Source organism: Lethenteron reissneri, chromosome 2 (assembly GCF_015708825.2).
Source record: "Lethenteron reissneri isolate LAM-NWPU_2019-01 chromosome 2, ASM1570882v1, whole genome shotgun sequence".
Lineage (NCBI taxonomy): Eukaryota > Metazoa > Chordata > Hyperoartia > Petromyzontiformes > Petromyzontidae > Lethenteron > Lethenteron reissneri.
Window position 1 is genome coordinate 12,113,897 of NC_083780.1, and position 19,104 is coordinate 12,133,000.

General features: G+C 48.3%; 1 protein-coding gene and 1 long non-coding RNA gene across 9 annotated transcripts in view; one reads left to right on the forward strand and one right to left on the reverse strand.

Annotated features, from left to right (window-relative positions):
- The window catches only part of LOC133343080 (deleted in malignant brain tumors 1 protein-like), a 52,925-nt gene extending 42,669 nt beyond the window's left edge, over nt 1-10,256 (forward strand). For all 8 annotated transcript variants that reach the window (XM_061552604.1, XM_061552588.1, XM_061552569.1 and 5 more), the window contains 6 exons: nt 2,808-2,941; nt 4,520-4,646; nt 5,306-5,415; nt 6,388-6,484; nt 7,968-8,151; nt 9,753-10,256. In XM_061552604.1, coding sequence (XP_061408588.1) covers nt 2,808-2,941; nt 4,520-4,646; nt 5,306-5,415; nt 6,388-6,484; nt 7,968-8,151; nt 9,753-9,931 — 831 coding nt within the window. In that variant the 3' untranslated portion in view covers nt 9,932-10,256. The remainder of the gene's footprint in view (nt 1-2,807; nt 2,942-4,519; nt 4,647-5,305; nt 5,416-6,387; nt 6,485-7,967; nt 8,152-9,752) is intronic.
- A 6,481-nt stretch (nt 10,257-16,737) lies between these two features.
- Nucleotides 16,738-19,104, reverse strand: part of LOC133344016 (uncharacterized) — a 55,408-nt gene continuing 53,041 nt past the window's right edge. The window contains exon 4 of the long non-coding RNA XR_009755299.1: nt 16,738-18,759. This is a non-coding gene — a long non-coding RNA (uncharacterized LOC133344016). The remainder of the gene's footprint in view (nt 18,760-19,104) is intronic.

Consider the following 19,104-nt stretch of genomic DNA (forward strand, 5'->3'; position numbering starts at 1 on the left):
CCACCTGGCAGTTCAATGGGATCACCATAGGTAGGGTCGCGTGTGGTGGGGTAAAGTGTCAGGAGGTACTGCCACCTCGTTCCAGACGGTCTGGCCAGCGTGGAAGATGCCCTCTATGGCTAAGATGCCCTCTACGGCTAAGATGCCCTCTATGGTTAAGATGCCCTCTATGGCTAAGATGCCCTCTATGACTAAGATGCCCTCTATGGCTAAGATGTCCTCTATGGCTAAGATCCCCTCTATGGTTAAGATGCCCTCTATGGTTAAGATGCCCTCTATGGTTAAGATGCCCTCTATGGTTAAGATGCCCTCTATGGTTAAGATGCCCTCTATGGTTAAGATGCCCTCTATGGTTAAGATGCCCTCTATGGTTAAGATGTCCTCTATGGCTAAGATCCCCTCTATGGTTAAGATGCCCTCTATGGTTAAGATCCCCTCTATGGTTAAGATGTCCTCTATGGCTAAGATCCCCTCTATGGTTAAGATGCCCTCTATGGTTAAGATGCCCTCTATGGTTAAGATGCCCTCTATGGCTAAGATGCCCTCTATGGTTAAGATGCCCTCTATGGTTAAGATGCCCTCTATGGCTAAGATGCCCTCTATGGTTAAGATGCCCTCTATGGTTAAGATGCCCTCTATGGTTAAGATGCCCTCTATGGTTAAGATGCCCTCTATGGTTAAGATGCCCTCTATGGCTAAGATGCCCTCTATGGTTAAGATGCCCTCTATGGTTAAGATGCCCTCTATGGCTAAGATGCCCTCTATGGCTAAGATGCCCTCTATGGTTAAGATGTCCTCTATGGCTAAGATGCCCTCTATGGTTAAGATGCCCTCTATGGTTAAGATGCCCTCTATGGTTAAGATGCCCTCTATGGTTAAGATGCCCTCTATGGCTAAGATGCCCTCTATGGTTAAGATCCCCTCTATGGTTAAGATGCCCTCTATGGTTAAGATGCCCTCTATGGCTAAGATGCCCTCTATGGTTAAGATGCCCTCTATGGTTAAGATGCCCTCTATGGCTAAGATGCCCTCTATGGCTAAGATGCCCTCTATGGTTAAGATGTCCTCTATGGCTAAGATGCCCTCTATGGTTAAGATGCCCTCTATGGTTAAGATGCCCTCTATGGCTAAGATGCCCTCTATGGCTAAGATGCCCTCTATGGTTAAGATGTCCTCTATGGTTAAGATGCCCTCTATGGCTAAGATGCCCTCTATGGCTAAGATGCCCTCTACGGCTAAGATGCCCTCTATGGTTAAGATGCCCTCTATGGTTAAGATGCCCTCTATGGCTAAGATGTCCTCTATGGCTAAGATGCCCTCTACGGCTAAGATGCCCTCTATGGTTAAGATGCCCTCTATGGCTAAGATGCCCTCTATGACTAAGATGCCCTCTATGGCTAAGATGCCCTCTATGGCTAAGATGCCCTCTATGGCTAAGATGTCCTCTATGGCTAAGATCCCCTCTATGGCTAAGATGTCCTCTATGGCTAAGATGTCCTCTATGGCTAAGATGTCCTCTATGGCTAAGATGCCCTCTATGGCTAAGATGCCCTCTATGGTTAAGATGCCCTCTATGGTTAAGATGCCCTCTATGGCTAAGATGCCCTCTATGGCTAAGATCCCCTCTATGGTTAAGATGCCCTCTATGGTTAAGATGCCCTCTATGACTAAGATGTCCTCTATGGTTAAGATGCCCTCTATGGCTAAGATGTCCTCTATGACTAAGATGTCCTCTATGGTTAAGATGCCCTCTATGGCTAAGATGCCCTCTATGACTAAGATGTCCTCTATGGCTAAGATGCCCTCTACGGCTAAGATGTCCTCTATGACTAAGATGTCCTCTATGGTTAAGATGCCCTCTATGGCTAAGATGCCCTCTATGACTAAGATGCCCTCTATGGTTAAGATGCCCTCTATGGCTAAGATGCCCTCTATGGTTAAGATGCCCTCTATGGCTAAGATGCCCTCTATGACTAAGATGTCCTCTATGGTTAAGATGTCCTCTATGGCTAAGATGCCCTCTATGGTTAAGATGCCCTCTATGGCTAAGATGCCCTCTATGACTAAGATGTCCTCTATGGCTAAGATGTCCTCTATGGCTAAGATGTCCTCTATGGCTAAGATGCCCTCTATGGTTAAGATGCCCTCTATGGCTAAGATGCCCTCTATGACTAAGATGTCCTCTATGGTTAAGATGCCCTCTATGGCTAAGATGCCCTCTATGACTAAGATGTCCTCTATGGCTAAGATGCCCTCTATGGCTAAGATGCCCTCTATGGTTAAGATGCCCTCTATGGTTAAGATGCCCTCTATGGCTAAGATGCCCTCTATGACTAAGATGTCCTCTATGGTTAAGATGTCCTCTATGGCTAAGATGCCCTCTATGGTTAAGATGCCCTCTATGGCTAAGATGCCCTCTATGACTAAGATGTCCTCTATGGTTAAGATGCCCTCTATGGCTAAGATGTCCTCTATGACTAAGATGCCCTCTATGACTAAGATGTCCTCTATGGTTAAGATGCCCTCTATGGTTAAGATGCCCTCTATGGCTAAGATGTCCTCTATGACTAAGATGTCCTCTATGGTTAAGATGTCCTCTATGGTTAAGATGTCCTCTATGGTTAAGATGTCCTCTATGGTTAAGATGCCCTCTATGGCTAAATACCCTCTACGAGCGCTGTCTAGAGCTCCCTCTGAAAGAGGTTGTTCCGCCAGCAGTAGCGTGAGCATGAAATTGCAGGGCTGCACCCTTACCTATTACCTTCTGTGTATCATTTAGATGTGTCCCCTTTTGATTTGCCCCGCAGACCAGCGGCGACACCATCATATACATGAACACGGCCTACGGCTACGTGTCTCCAAACGGCGCCAAGCGGCTCCGGGTGCCCATGTTCTGCTACATGGGCTCGAGTGGCCGGGCAATGGTGAGCTTCACCCCCAGGTAGGGCTGCTGAGGCTGGTCAGTCCCCCCGGGTTCAAGGGCAGTCGCCCGGATCTCGGAAAATGCACGCTTTGCCATTGTTGCGTGAACGAAATTGATTCAGAATTGATGCCTTGTTAATAGGTGTTCTATTTGGTGTTTGAACATCTTGACAACTGTATATTCTTTGCCGGGAAGGGCAAAGCCTTTTAATTCTTTCATCATCTTGATACACGCAAAAAAGGGTCCCATAGATATACACTTCGGACACTTTACATGCGCGTGTAATCATTCATATTCAGTAAAACCTCGTTATTTAATCATTCGTAATTGGGGATACTGCGGCGGCACGGCTGCGCTTTCAGCATACATTCAGTATTAATAATACGCCACGAGCCGAATTGCCGTGCCGAATGGCCCAATGTCGCGTGCCACGACCGAAACCACAACTCGGCGGTCCAGTGGCGGCGTGCGTGGCGAGCGTCAGTGCAGACCCGTCGCTTTTGACCTTACCTTGTTTGTACGCCCTGTTCAAGCCAACCCTCTCAGAAACGTCGTCCATACCGACGTGAAGAGGTAACGGAAAGGGACCGAAGTACAAATCCTACAGTCTGCGAGGCAAATCCAAAGTTTTGGATAGAAATGATGCAGGGTGTGTGTCAATGAGTACGGTGTGTGAAGAGTTTGAAAAACAAGTTTGGATTTATTTATTTTCTATTTCGGCAGGAGGCACTGGGAAGTACCATGGTACATAATTCGGAATATTGGATAATTCGGCAAGGTCAGAGCCCCATATGTTTTGAATTAACAAGGGTTTACTGTATATTGCAAAGTGGATATTTTAACGCGGGCACAGGACGTCAAATCAAATAGGCCTGCGATTCAAAATGATTTGTCTACTTGACCTTGGTGACGTTTCAGGCAATGGCCCTCCTTCATAGCACGTGTTGAATTTTCTTTGTTGTTTGTGTTTGTGCACGACTGCTCACGCGGCAGCGGTAGCAAGTAAATTGTGTTTGCTTAGGGACAAATGCTCCGAAAACATCAGTGTCGGACAGACTCAGACCACCTAACCTCTTATTCATTATTTTATGGTTATGGTGGATTCCGGTTAGTGTTTGCATAAAATAGTTGACATGTTCCATAAACGCAAATTAAAATAACCACAGTAACAGACCTAAGTTGTCCAATTAATAAGTTCATTATCATACTAAACTGACATCTAACACATTGCAAGCAAAGGCAATGAACTCTGAAACGCAACTATGAACAGAACCTTGAACTCACAGCTCACAAAAATACGCAACTCCGTGATATTACAAACGTCACTCGCAAAAGCAACTGTATGGGCGAAGTGAAATCTCTGCTGCCCTGGAGACAACCTCTATAACAACATTCGCCCATTACACCCACAATGCACAGCGTATTCCCCCTCAGTAACAACCTATACACGTGACTGAATCTTCACGAAAGCGAGCTTCCTCTACCGAAAATGAAGCAAGATATGAACTAACTCGCCTGGTATACAGGAGGTGGTGGGTTTATTCGCGTGGTCCCCTACCCAGTACAGCCACTCACTGCCTTCCATCCTTGCTACAGGGTACAGGACGAAGTCAGCATGGGGCTCTTCGATCTCCGGGTGCGCTTCTATACGAACCAATTCTTCAACCAGCCCATCTACTCCTACCCATACGACATCGAGCTGGGAGAGCCTCTCTACGCCGAGGTGAGAAGGGCCGAGGTTGAGAACGAGCGGGGTGACCGGGGGAGGAGGTGGCAGCAGTGGGTAGAGAAGTGTTCATATTCCTAGGTTTTTTCGGTAAAGTCACGTAGGTAAAAAAATAAAATTAATAAAAATAAAAATCACGACGTTTCGGAGGCAACACAAGCTTCCGTCTTCAGGTTGAACCGTCACAGCACGATAGCTGTATCAAGTGACGGTTCCACCTGAAGACGGAAGCTTGTGTTGCCTCCGAAACGTCGTGATTTTAATTTTATTTTTAATTTTACTTTTATTACTTTTACTTTTTTACCTACGTGACTTTACCGAAAAAACCTAAGAATATGAATCCTTGCAGTCACGAAAGCTTCAAATCTAGAATTAGAGAAGTGTTCTTCATCGCCAGGCCCGTGGGCCACCGCTGTGCCCCGAGATAGCCTTCAGTGCGGCCCCTGATGTGCTGCTCCCAGCAATACAACATGTGAAAACACCCCCCCCATCGTGCTGTCAAACTCCCCAATGGTTTCAAATGCGTGGCGGCCTTCGCACTCATGAAGTCTTATCAGCCAAAGTGCCGAAACACTGGGGGTAAGAAAGGGAAGTCGTCGTCGTCGTCGCGATTTCCGCCGCCGATGACGAAGAAACGCGACGCGTCTCTCTGGCAGGTGGCGCTGACGTCGGTGGCCCGGGACCTTCAGCTCTTCCTGGAGACGTGCAAAGTCTCGCCCTACCCGGGAGCGCCGGACAGCGCCTCCTTTTTCCTGCTCCAGAACGGGTGCGTGCAGATGGCTCTCTTGATCTGGTCGCGTTGAGCGAATGCTGAATTGCGGGCAATGCGAGCGATTGCGATTTAGAATCGCAATGGTCCAATCCTTCCCCGCAAGTTTTTAAAATATAAAATACCACTTAATTGTCAAGCTGACGGTGCAATTCTGCAATAAGTTCGTGGAATTGTTTTCTGTTCATCCAGCAGTTAGCCTCTGTAGCATGGGCGGGGGTATTCCCGTGACTTAACAATACTCAGAATAATTGTGCTGCTGCTGCTAAATTGAGAGTATTTGGCTGCTATAAATTCCCGCGTTTTAAATCACTTCGTTGAGCTATCGTTCGTAGTGAGGTCGCTTCTGAAAAAGAGCTACGTAGCTCAGCGAGCCTTAGCTGATAAAAACAAATAAAAACAAAAAGTTGCCAGTGCTACAAAAATAACACAAAACCTCGACGGCTTTCGTCAAATACACCGCTCTCAAAAGGGACAACAAAAACATGAACGGGGTAAAGTTCTGGGAGGTGGCCGTTCTCCCGTAAGTCACGTGACGTCCGTGTAATCACGCCCCCCAACTCTGAACCCCGCCCCCTCTGCCCCTCGCGCCCACTGTGAAAACAGACGCCGCTCTTCCATCACTCACCGATGCGATTCAGGGGAGCACGGCGATTGGCCAGACGGTCACGTGTTGCAATATGTGTGTGTATTCTTTTTAGAGCGGTGTAAATCGACAAATGTCATCATCTTGTTATTTGTGCACCACGGGCAACACAGCAGCAATTATTTTGGGTGTTGTTTGTAAGCGATGAGAAGTCTGCTACGAAGCAGAGAGATATCTCTATCAGACTCATTATTTTACACGTGACATTTATTTCTTTCCTTTCATGGCAGTACTATTGGCACGTGAGTTCGTTCTTTTTTGCTACCTGCGTCGAGGGCTATTGCGAGGTCAACCCGCCGCGTGCGTGTGGTCGGACAATGTAGGTGCCGCGTTGACCCCTCCTACAACGAGCACAACAGCGGCGTCAACGACCGGCGGCGTTTCAGCTTCGACAGCGTGGAGTTCTTCGTCGGAGCGCAGGTGCGACGCGGGGATTGGCGACGGGTATCAGTTAACAGGGTAGAATTAGATGCGATATGATCGCATCGGAATCCCGCTACGTTTGTTTCTCCCGACGTTGATATGTCTTGCGGCAATCCGCCGAAGCCAAATTCGAATGAAAACTCTCTGGACAAGCCGAGTTTCAAGTCAATGCCAACCTCCGTTTTAAATTAATCCGAAAATCAATTCTCACCCCCCACCAAATCACGTGACTTCTGTGTGGTCACATACCACTATAGCACCCCCCCCCCCCTCCACTCTCTCTGCCACCTCCTGTGGAAACAGACGCCGTTTCATGCATCATCGTCGAACCCCTTAAGTAGTCACTCCCTCCCTATCCTCATCTCTCCCGATAGATTTTCTCTCGTTTCTCCATTAATTTCCCATCCTTTTCCTCTAGTTTCCCATTAACGATCATCTCTCCCGCCCTTATCGTTCCCTTTTCATTTTAAATTAATTATATCATGGATTCTACTCCCTTCACTGCGATGTGGCGCAGGTAAATAGTTGCCACTGACCTCGCGATAATCCGGATATAATGAAACGACAGACAACGTTGTCTCTGAAGGCTCCTTGTGACAACACCAGCAGACATCATGACGTGTAGCACTGTTAGTCACTGTCAAAGCAATGCAAGATATTTCAGATATTGAAACCAAGTGGTTTAAACAATCCCCAGTCTCATCGGATCTGTCTATTGATAAATGAACCAGTGGGCATTCACGACTTATGCACTCGAGTAGAAACCACAGAGATTTGTGAGGGTACATAGAACATGGGTTTCAGTTAAAATACTGGTCATAGATTTCGATTTAAAGCTTTCGTGACTGCAGGGATTCATCTTCTTGGTTCTTTTGGTGAAGTCACGTAGAAGGGAAATAATAAAATAATAAAAATAAAACATAATAAAATACAATTCTCACGACGTTTCGGCCACAACACAAGCAGCCGTCCTCAGGTGAAGAACAGGTCTGTCAGAAAGACAGCATCTGAATGACGCTGTCTTTCCGACAGACCTGTTCTTCACCTGAGGACGGCTGCTTGCGTTGTGGCCGAAACGTCGTGAGAATTGTATTTTATTATGTTTTGTTTTATTATTTCCCTTCTACGTGACTTTACCGAAAGAACCAAGAAGATACTGGTCATAGGTCAGACAAGACACTCTTAAAACCGGTGGACATGATTAGGTGGTCCCTGGCAGCTGTGCCTGGATTGATGATGACGATGATGATGGTGAAGACGATGATGATGATGATGGTGAAGATGATGATGATGGTGGTGCAGACGACGATGATGATGGTGAAGATGATGATGATGATGACGATGAAAACAATCATGATGGTGGTGAAGATGATGATGACGATGAAAACAATGATGATGATGGTGAAGACGATGATGTGGTCCCTGGCAGCTGTACTTCGAGTGATAACGACGACGACGACGATGACGATGTCCCTGGCAGGTGTACCTGGAGTGCGCGGTGCGCGTGTGCAACACCTCCGACTGGGGCTCGCGGTGCCGTCGAGGCTGCGTGCGGGGATCGCGGGCGGCGCGTGGCCTGGGGGAGGCGCGCGGGGACGCACGTCACGCCGACCACTCCGTCGACCTGTCGCAGGGACCCATCAGACTCCGCAAGACTCGCGAAGGTCAGAGCCCTCGTCTCGCTGTCGCCGCAAGCTCCACCGGCCCCACGAGGCGTGTCTGGTGGACCCTGGCTGTCCTCCGAGCAGGATGCGATGTGTTTGCCAATTGTTGCGGTGATTCGCGATTCGAGCCCCGTGGCCGCCCTGGTTAATACTGCGGGTTTGAAGCTTTCGTGACTGCAAGGATTCATACTGTCAGTGTTTTTCGGTAAAGTCACGTAGGTAAAAAATGAAATTCAAATTATAGGTAAAAAATGAAATTAAAATTAATAAAAAAATATTTTATTTTTATTAATTTAAATTTAAATTTCACTTTTTTACCTACCTACGTAGGTAAAAAAGTGAAATTAAAATTAATAAAAATATAATATTTTTTTAATTAATTTTTATTTCATTTTTTACCTACGTGACTTTACCGAAAAAACTAAAAGTATAATACTGCGGGTTTACTAACTGTAAAACTGCACAACGTCTGCTTTCAGAGTGGGTATTAAAGTGTAGGTCATGTTTTGATTTGAAGCTTTCGCGACTGCAGGGATCCATATTCTTTGGTTCTTTCGGTAAAGTCACGTAGGTAGAAAAAATAATAAATCATGACGTTTCGATCGCAACACAAGCAATCACCTGAAGACGGTTGCTTGTGTGGCGATCGAAACGTGATCTATTATTTTTTCAACGTACATGACTTTACCGAAAGAAGCAAAGAGTCTGGATGTTATTCGAAAGAATAGGCCATAGTGTGGCGGCGTAAGAGGCCAAATAAATACATTTGCCATTATTTTTTTTATCACCTAAAAATTGCCCGATGGGTTAAACACGTGGCAATCATCGCCCCCAATACTGTGAACTCTACTAGGACAATGCTGTACAAAATGATGTGGTAAATCAAACGGGAGAAAAAGTCTGCCATTTGCCTCCCCCATTTACCTCCGCTGATCTTGCCATCAACTAGGACACGTGCAATGTTTAAAAACGAAAGGCTTTTGTTACCCGTGTGGGAACAGAGAAGGCTTCCAGGTGAGCTCATCTAGGCCCCGAGAGAAGCGGTTGTCAGTAATGACATTAAAACCAGGGTTTTTTTCATATATATCGTGAAATAAAGAGACTTTGTATTGTTGTACTTATGAGGCCGTCAATGTACTGGCTTGTCTGCCTTGTGCTTGCTTTGCTACAGCTGGTGGGTCCAATTCCGCTTCCGATGCATCCGTTTCCTATTGCTGCTTCTGCTATAGATTTGCGACTATTCGTACCGCTATTCTGCTGTCACTGCCCTCCCGCTGTTGCTGATATTCCTACCATTCTCACGGCTGCTGAAGCCTCCAATCAACGTTCCCTACGTGGGAGGTCACCGATTCTCCTGTGCTGCCACCATGGTCTGAATCTCCCTTGACCCCTGCCATCAGTGCTATCGACTCCTTGTGCCTGTTCAGGTCGAGACACATGAACATCATTAGGTCGTCGGCCCACCACCGACTGAATCTCTCCCACTCGATGGTTTAAGCGCACCGTTTTTTTCCACAGCATCTCAGGATGCGATCACATTTTTTTGCACGTTTCATAAATTCACTTTGCATTGCATACTCCCACCCCCACCCCCACCACAGCCTCCCTGGAGGAGCATGGTAGCGCTGGGCTGCCTGGCTGGACGGGCATGGTGTACGCCCTGGCTGCCACCCTGGCCGTCAGCGCCGTCTGCGTGGCCGCCGTGAAAATCTACCAGCTCCGCTCCGGAAGGAGGATCCAATACCAACCGCTTGTCGACACCGATGCCTTCACAACCTGATGAGCCGTGGAATTGTATTCATAGTCGTAGTGAAAAATTTAAAGTTCTCGATTCAATTCATGGACTAAGCTGGAACATTGGTGTATCGATTAGTTTCAAAGAAGCCGTGTTCTTCAAATTATTTTTCAGGCATTTTAATCGTTTTTTTTTTAAATGCCAGTTGTTTTTATGAATGCCTTTATCTGTTCGTAATCATGTAGTTAGGGTTATGGCTTCATACTTGAACACTGCACATGCAGGTCAACGCTTGAGTGATTCTTTGTATTGGGAGCTGTCCTCAATACTTTGTATTGGGAGAGATATTTAATAAATGGCTGACGGTCAAGCGACGTTGTGTTATTCTTCTGGACATTGGGGCTGGAGGTTCGTCCAAAGCATCTCCTCAGCGTTTCCCTCACCTGGGATTGAGTTAACACATTCCTGCGGAGGGAGCTGGTAGAAACGTTGGGTTGCTCGGTCAATGGCCAGGGTCAACGGCGGCGTGGTGTATTCCGCAAATATGCCCGACTGTGAGAGCGGGCACAAGCCGTCGTGAGTAGGTTAAACGTTGCGTTTTATAAGGGCACCACGGGGTGACCAGCCCCTCCCCACCTAGCCCCACCCTCTCCACCCAGCCCCTCCCCACCCTCCACACCCACACGGACATTGACAAAAAAACTTGCTCAAAAGGCTCAAGTAGTAGGAAAATAATCATTGAGAGGTGCATGGCTACCTAGAATTATACTTTTTGGTTTTTTCGGTAAATGCTTACCCCGAGCTCTCATACTCTAATGCTGCGTTGTCTTTGAGTTGTGCGCCTTTTGGCGTCATCTGGTCCAACACCATGTGAGACTAAGAAAAGCTGTCTCGGGTGTGGACCAATCAACTTCAAGGACAGTGCATACATTATCAGAGTCGTGTTTTTTGTTAGCATTCCGACCGCAGGTATTGTGGTCAATGCAAACATGACTCCTTGTAAAAAAAGGTGTCAGTTTTGTTGCCAGATAAAAGGGTAAAAAAACTATTAACATAACGCAAGTTGAGCCCAAGGGTGGCGACTACGCGCGTGACCTGTAATCCAGCACTGTGGAGGCGAGGGTTGATGGACCACACACAACTTTGGCAAAAACTTCCCCGTGGGGTTGGGCAACTGCAATACAGTGGCCCGCCAGGAGAGGGCAGCACAATCAAGTAAAAAAAGTGGACTCCACCTTGCCCCGTCTGTGTGGGGCAGCGTTGCCCCCATTCATATGCGTAGGTTGCCTACGCGTCCACCAGTTTGCCTCCACATGTAAACGCTCATACTGGTTACACCAGCCCACAGGGGATTATTGTGTCCGTCGTGCAGGGAGGGGTTGGGTGGGGAGGGAGGGGCTGGGTGGGGAGGGGAGGGTGGGGCTGGGTGGGGAGAGGAGGGTGGGGAAGGGCTGGGTGGGGGGTGGGAGGGGTGGGGCTGGGTGGGGAGGGGCTGGTCACCCCGTAGGCCCTTATAAAACTCAACGTTTCACCTACTCACGCCGGCTTGTGCCCGCCCTCACAGTCGGGCATATTTGCGGAATGCACCACGCCGCCGTTGACCCTGGCCATTGACCGAGCAACCCAACGTCCCTACCAGCTCCCTCCGCAGGAATGTGTTTAAATTGGTCGTTAAACCCTCAATGTATAGAGGACTGCAGAGCTTAGGCAATTATTGGAGCCAGCTCAGCACGTGGTTGCAACCTTCCTCATCGCCTGTGGCTTTTTTCTCCGCGAGAGCGAGCGAATGTTGCGAGACAGTGGCAGCCCAGCGTTAGAAGTTAGCATCCATATTAAAGACAATCTTTTTTTAACTTTAATTCACAGCTGTCAACCCATACGGTTTACCCCGTATTCTTGTACGGGGTAATTGCGTTTTGAGGTCCATACGGCATACAGCCGTTTCAAGACGGGCAAAACAGATGCGTTGTCTGTTTGTGTTTCTCCCCTGTGATGGGACTTTGTAGGATGAACGTTGAGATTTATAATGGCACGGGGTGATCAATAAGGTCTGAACTGGTCTGCAATAAGGGGTTTACAGGTGTGAAAAGTGGAGCTGAGAACGAGGGGTTCACAGAGGTCAGGGCGCCTTCCACGGAGATGGGGCAATGAATGTTCGGGGCACCACGGCGGCGAGGTTCTAACAACTCTTCGTGAAGTAACATGCGGCGGTGATTGCAATGACAGCATGATGTCTTTGTTACTGCATTCGGTCGTGATCTCCGAACACGGCTGCTGATCTCAGACGCGACTTTGACGTCGCTATTGTTTGAAATCTCGAACACGGTCTCACAAGTAGACAGGCCCAAAATAATGTTCAGTTTTGAGTTTCAGTTTCATTTATTTGGTATATCCCTGTGAGCCATTCACAACGAAGATCTGAGACGAGCAAACAGCGGGCTGCAGAACTGTGAGCTCACACGAGGGGATTGCAGAGATAGCCCGAAGGCTTGCGGTTAGAAGCACTATTCAGCAATCACGGTGGCTGCCAATGGTAATCCAAGCTCCTGAAGGCATGAAGATGAGTGGCGATTGGAGCTGAAATTTTGGGGGGAGGAACCTTCGGGGCCAATTTTGAAGACTACCCCATAGCAGCAGCAGCCCCACATTGAGAATCCCTCAGAGGTGCAAGCAGCCACCGATGCGAGTGATGGGCAGCGAGTGCAACCACGTGTACAGATAGAATCTAAACGTCACAGGAGGAGCAATAAGGAAGGCGCGATAGCCATGGAGGATGCCTAGGAAGCGTACTTCAGGCCTGCAAAAAAAATGTGATTTGTGAAAGATTCGTGTTTGGATGCTGCGAGCAGCAGGAGGAGGAAGGCGAATCAATTGACGGCTTCATCGCGCGACCGAGAAGCAGTAACGGTGCGAGCATCGCTCACTGAAAGCGGAGATTGCTCTTGACAAGTTCGTTCTCGTTTTCATATTCTTAGGTTTTTTCGGTAAAGTCACGTAGGTAAAAATTTTAAATTAATAAAAGTAAAATAAAATAAAAATCACGACGTTTCGGAGGCAACACAAGCTTCCGTCTTCAGGTGGAACCGTCACAGCCACGACAGCTGTATCAAGTAAATGAGAGATTACAAGAGCTACCACTCCGTATTGATAACGGTTGAAGAGGGGAAGGGCCAAGTACGGCACACTTTTTATTAATATGGTAAGATGAGGCTTAAGACGAAGAATAAACTGCATAACAAAATTCTAGATTTGAAGCTTTCGTGACTGCAATGATTCATATTCTTAGGTTTTTTCGATAAAGTCACGTAGGTAAAACATTAAAATTAATAAAAGTTTAATAAAATAAAAATCACGACGTTTCGGAGGCAACACAAGCCTCCGTCTTCAGGTGGAACCGTCACAGCCACGACAGCTGTATCAATTTTAATATTTTACCTACGTGACTTTACCGAAAAAAACCTAAGAATATGCATAACAAAAGGCTGAGCCTTTGTTGTAACAAATAAGAGCGTGGCCCGTGGTGGAAGACAGCGCTCACGATGAGTGCAGCACAGCAGAGCACGCCGCAAGACGCGACAGATCGAGAGCAATCGACGCAGCGGACTGGCGTGGCGAACAGCGAACGATGCGAGCAAAGCAGCGATTCTCCTGCCAGGCCTACAGCATGCAATTGCTGTTGCGATGAGCACAGGTCAGCAAAGGGGCCGTCCATAAATGACGTCACGCACCTGGGGGGAGGGGTGGTCAGACATTTGTGACGATGTGTGACGAGGTGGGGGGGGGGAGAAATGTGACGTCACATCAAAATGCGCAACTTTAGATGAATATAGACAAGTTCTACTTAATTGAAGACTTTTTAATAAATGTTTTATCCTACATCATCAGAGTGCAGCGGCACATTAAATACGCACTACAATGACAATAGTTTAAAGCGATTTGAAGCATGTTTTATTTGGGGGAGGGGGGCAGAGCTTTGTGACGTCATATTTGAGGGGGGGGGGTCTGACTTTTTGTGACGCCGTGTGACGAGGTGGGGGGGGGGGGTCAAAAATCGTCCAAAATCGTGTGACGTCATTTATGGACGGCTCCAAAGAGCAGCATCCTGCATACGGGGACACGTGTGTGTGTAGGTTGTGCAATCGGCCCACATCACTTTTTAAATCCTTTATATTAAGTTCGCTTGCTTGCTTAGGACCGTGCAAATCTTTCGGTCGTTTTTTAACCCACTTCCCGTGATCTAATCGAGCTGACATTTTCCACACAGACTCGTTGTGCGTGACAATTTATGTTCGTGAAAATTTTTTTCCAAAATTTTACACTTTTTAGGACAAAAATATTATATTTAATTACCAATTGCTTAATGGTGCAATGCAATCATCTGACCCATAGGTGGCAGCCATCTCAAGCCAGAGGACGAGAGTACTCTAGCCGCCACGCATATAAAGGATTTATAGTGAAAAACTTTGTTTTTACGGGTTATACTTGTTTCCAGAGTGTGCCTCTCACGCACATGGCCGTCTACGCCAAAAGCGTTTCCCTACGACGTCGTTTGTTCAAAGGAATGTGGAGACGCCACAGCCCAATGATGTGAAAGCAGTGGAAAGCGATTAATCGGGTTCGCGAACCACCTCGCAAAGTTCATGCCACGCTTTTCAGAAATGCGCTCCTCCCTTGAGGATTCTCGACAGGAGGCAGTCTGACCGCTGGCTCCCAACGCAGTGCAGGAAATAAAGGACCCGAATCTCAAAGGACCTCACCTGGTATGCAAATATATAGACCCTAACGTCGGTATATTTGGAGTTTGCACGCTCTCCCCGTGGTCGCGTGAAATTTTCTCCAGGTCCTCCGGTTTTTACCTCCACATTTAACAGGTGCCTGCAGGGTGGGCTGGTAGGAACGAACAAATGAATGGCTATAATAAAATGAAATGGCGGGGGTACCATATGAAGGAAGAGTTTGAGGCCTAGTTCTAGGCTTTAGGCCTAGCTGTAGGCTTTAGGCCGCTGTGAGTTAATTTTTAATTTAAATGTTTTAATTAAAAACTATCTCAGGGAATTATAAGGGAATGTTACACTTGTTTAGCCAGGAAAGCCTCACTGAGTCTAAAGGTTTTTGTAGGGTCCTGCCAAGTGTTTGCAGTAGGGGGCGATGTTGCTACACCTAATCGGACATCAGACGGACGGACGATATAATCTATTGTAGGCTGGTTCACTTCGTTCCTACCAGTAAAACACACACCTGTGGTTTTTTGTATATAGCTGCTACAGATTTCCATAAGCTACTTCGCAGAGCCGTCATACGGCCAGGTCGCTTCTGAAAAACTGCTATTGAGCTCAGTGGGCTTTGTAAAAAGCTGTTACTATAGTCTCAATGAGCTCTCGTGTGGGTGCTCTACGGATTGCGACATCGCAGAACCATGAGCGAGGACGGCCACAGGTTAGCGACGCCTTCAATCGACGCCAAATCGCAGTTTCATTTGTGGGCCACCACCAGCCAGATCCTGACCACCATCATCCCGGCCCAGGCCACCACCAACCTGGCCCAGGCCACCACCATCCGAGCCACCACCAACCTGGCCCTGTCCACCAACAACCCGGCCCAGGCCACCACCAACCTGGCCCTGACCACCACCATCTTGGCCCTGACCACCACCAACCTGGCCCTGGCCACCACCATCTTGGCCCTGACCACCACCAACCTGGCCCTGACCACCACCAACCCGGCCCAGGCCACCACCAACCTGGCCCTGGCCACCACCATCTTGGCCCTGACCACCACCAACCTGGCCCTGACCACCACCAACCCGGCCCAGGCCACCACCAACCTGGCCCTGGCCACCACCATCTTGGCCCTGACCACCACCAACCTGGCCCTGACCACCACCAACCCGGCCCAGGCCACCACCAACCTGGCCCTGGCCACCACCATCTTGGCCCTGACCACCACCATCCTGGCCCTGACCACCACCAACCCGGCCCAGGCCACCACCACCCTGGCCCTGACCACCACCAACCCGGCCCAGGCCACCACCAACCTGGCCCTGACCACCACCAACCCGGCCCAGGCCACCACCAACCTGGCCCTGACCACCACCAACCTGGCCTAGGCCACCACCATTCGGGCCCTGACCACCACTGCAAGCGCCGTAAAAAGCTCTGCCTGTTGCCTTGGGCGTTCCGCCCACCCAGCCCTGGTGCTGCCAATTGCTCGGTGGCCCCAGCGCCTCATTCCCCTGCCGGGCCACGTGGCAGGCGGCGGTGGTGGCCGCCTCACCACGAGCGCCTCGCCCGCCTCGGGGCAAGAACACCGCGCGGCTGCCGGAAAGAGCCAAGACTCCCAGCGGCCCCGGGGGGATGGTGCCAGTTTCCTTACTCCAGGCTGCCCGCGGGGGCCCACGAGGTCGATTAAGAACGTGGAATAAATTCTAAAGGCTTTTACATTTTTTTTTAGCAGGCAAGGCCAAGTTAACTATATAGCTCTTTTACGGAAGCTGCCTGGCCACAAATGAGAACTAAGTGGCTTATCAGGTGGAAATGTATAGCCGCCAAATACAGGGGGTCCCCGACAGGTCGGGGACCAGAAATTGCTACTCGAGAGACGTCTAACGGAGAATGTCCCCATAATTGTAACTAAAATACCGTACGTGTAAACTAACACAATGTGCACATTTATAAGCAACGTTTAAATAGCAAAACTTATCAAACACTTGATAAAATACATTTTCATGATCATTTCGAAGCAGCCCTGTACACTTAAAAAGTGTTCCAATTTTTTTTAAGTGGAATTTTTAGCAATGACTCAAGCATAACCAGTAGCAAACACAATTTTAAACAGCATTTTATTCAAACAATATTTGACCGTAACCTAAAATTTTCATCTTACCTTGAGTGGACGAGTTATGCTTAAAGGTTGCGACGGTGTTCAGCGCTCAATTCGGCGCAGATCAACAACGGCCACTCGCTACGTGTAGGCGAGCACACGGATGGCACAGAGATGAGTGCGCATGCGAACAATCCCAGTTGTCCACAGGACGTCCTCGTCCCCCCACCAAACAACAGAGTTCAGCCGAGCCAAGTCCCAAACAACAATCGTCACCGGTGTTGGCCGCGAGTGGACATCTAAGTCCGGGTCGCTGGGCTAACAGCGACGCACCCCACGCGCGACGTTGTCGACTCGTTGAAAACGACGCGAGCACGAAGCGACGTATATCGAGGACCATGTGCACTCTAAACGCGTTTCTAAATGTGGAGAGGGGTGGGGTAAGCCGGAGGACCAGGCAGGAAAGTGAATGCAACCACAGCGAGAACTTGCAAACCTCCAAAATGTACAGACGCCAGGGACGTGATTGAATCCATGACCAGGCAACGTAGCTGGATTAGTTGTAAACCTGGTGCAGCGTGTGGGGTCTTAAATGCTTGCGAGTCCCTGACACCAAGTTTATAGTGGTACCTGTTGATGTACATCTTGTTCATAGCCACGTGGGCACACTTGTGGGTAGACACCAGCTTCATATTATGCGTGTAGTCATAGAACGACACTGAGACCAAAACCGATAATACAATCCGGCAGTCATTTTAGTAGTTGGCTCCGAAATTCCGCAAGGAAAAAACTTTTATTTTTTTAAAGTAAATATACGAGCCCTCATCATGATCATACATCTGGGAGAATCGCAGCAGTTACCTGGGATTGCCTCTCCCCCCCACACACACAAGCTCAGAGTAATTGCCATTGTCATCATGGCAGCTAGCCACATTTGAAATGTAGCACCATGGAAGATGTTGTCGCATCTACCTCTTCGCGAGAAGAGCAAACCTCGCGTGGCGAGCTCCACACGGCTGCTTATTGTGGGCGTCCACAAATAAATTCGTCGTTTATTTCGCAGTGGCATAAATGACAGGACACAGATCCATCAGGCCGCTCCGTCTGTCGCTCTGCGGTGGATGTAAACGTCAGTAAATTCATCAACGTTATTAAAGCAGTTTAATCACGGAGCAAATAATACAACGGTTCGGACTGTGACAACGCGTAATGTTGCGCATAGCAGCAGTAACCCATCCACGTGAACCACCTCGGCTCAACCCTGCTTAGCTGCCCAAGATCCGATGCGATCTGGAACATCACAGGTGTGTACACTATGAGACCTCCTTTACCAGTGACAAAATAGTGATAGGTTTTTACCCTTTCAACTGGTACAAAAACTGACACCTTTATACAAGGCATCATGTTTGCAATAACCACAACACAAGCAGTCAAAATGCAAACAAAAAGAAACAACTCTGATAATGATATGCACTGTCCTTGAAGTTGATTGGTCCACACCCGAGACAGCTTTTCTTGAGCCTAGTCTCCATTGGTGTTGGAATTTGACTGCTTGTGTTGTGGTTATTGCAAACATGATGCCTTGTATAATATTCAGTTTTTGTACCAGTTGAAAGGGTAAAAACCTATCACTATCCCAGGTGTGATTTGACCACAGGTGCTGTGGGTGTTATTAAAAACCACTCGTAATTATTTTTAAAAAAAACGAGAACGCAATGCATAAATGGACATTTATTGAAGGCGAAAGAAAAAAAGCGTAGGCGCAGCTCCGGTCATCAATTTTATTGCCGGACAAACGTGGACGTCATTTCGTAAGGAGGGGGGGCACTTCACAGCGCCTGCGGCATCGACCAACTCCCTCCTCTTCCCACCACTTCCTCCTCCTCCTCATCATCATCATCATCGTCATCGCTGTCGTTGCATGCCCCCCACCGCACAGCAGCAGCACGAAATACTGGAATCGCAGAGTTCACACTCCAATATTTACGTGCTGCTACGGTGCAGGGGAGACGAGGGGGGGGGGGCAGGGGCGGTGGTCCCCGAGTCATCTCGAGCTGAAACAACAAAAGTGAATCGTGAGCGATCGTGGCGACACAAAACACTGAAACCACTTCAATCAAAACCAGCAGCATCTATTGTTGTATTGCACTTCTATACCATCACGTCCAGCGATCCCCCGTCCTTCACAAACCCGCACCGAACAGCGTGGTGAAGTATGCTCAAGTAACTCCCGCACGACGTGGAGAAGGCCGTCATCCAGCAGTGGATTTTCAAAAAGGGCTGGTACACGTACGCATTTTGATAGATTTGTTTTTTTCTCCACGCAAACAACCTTTATTGGAACAAGAGGGGCTTAATAGGGGAGCCGTTATAGCTGCCTGCTCGGCACGAAGGGGCTC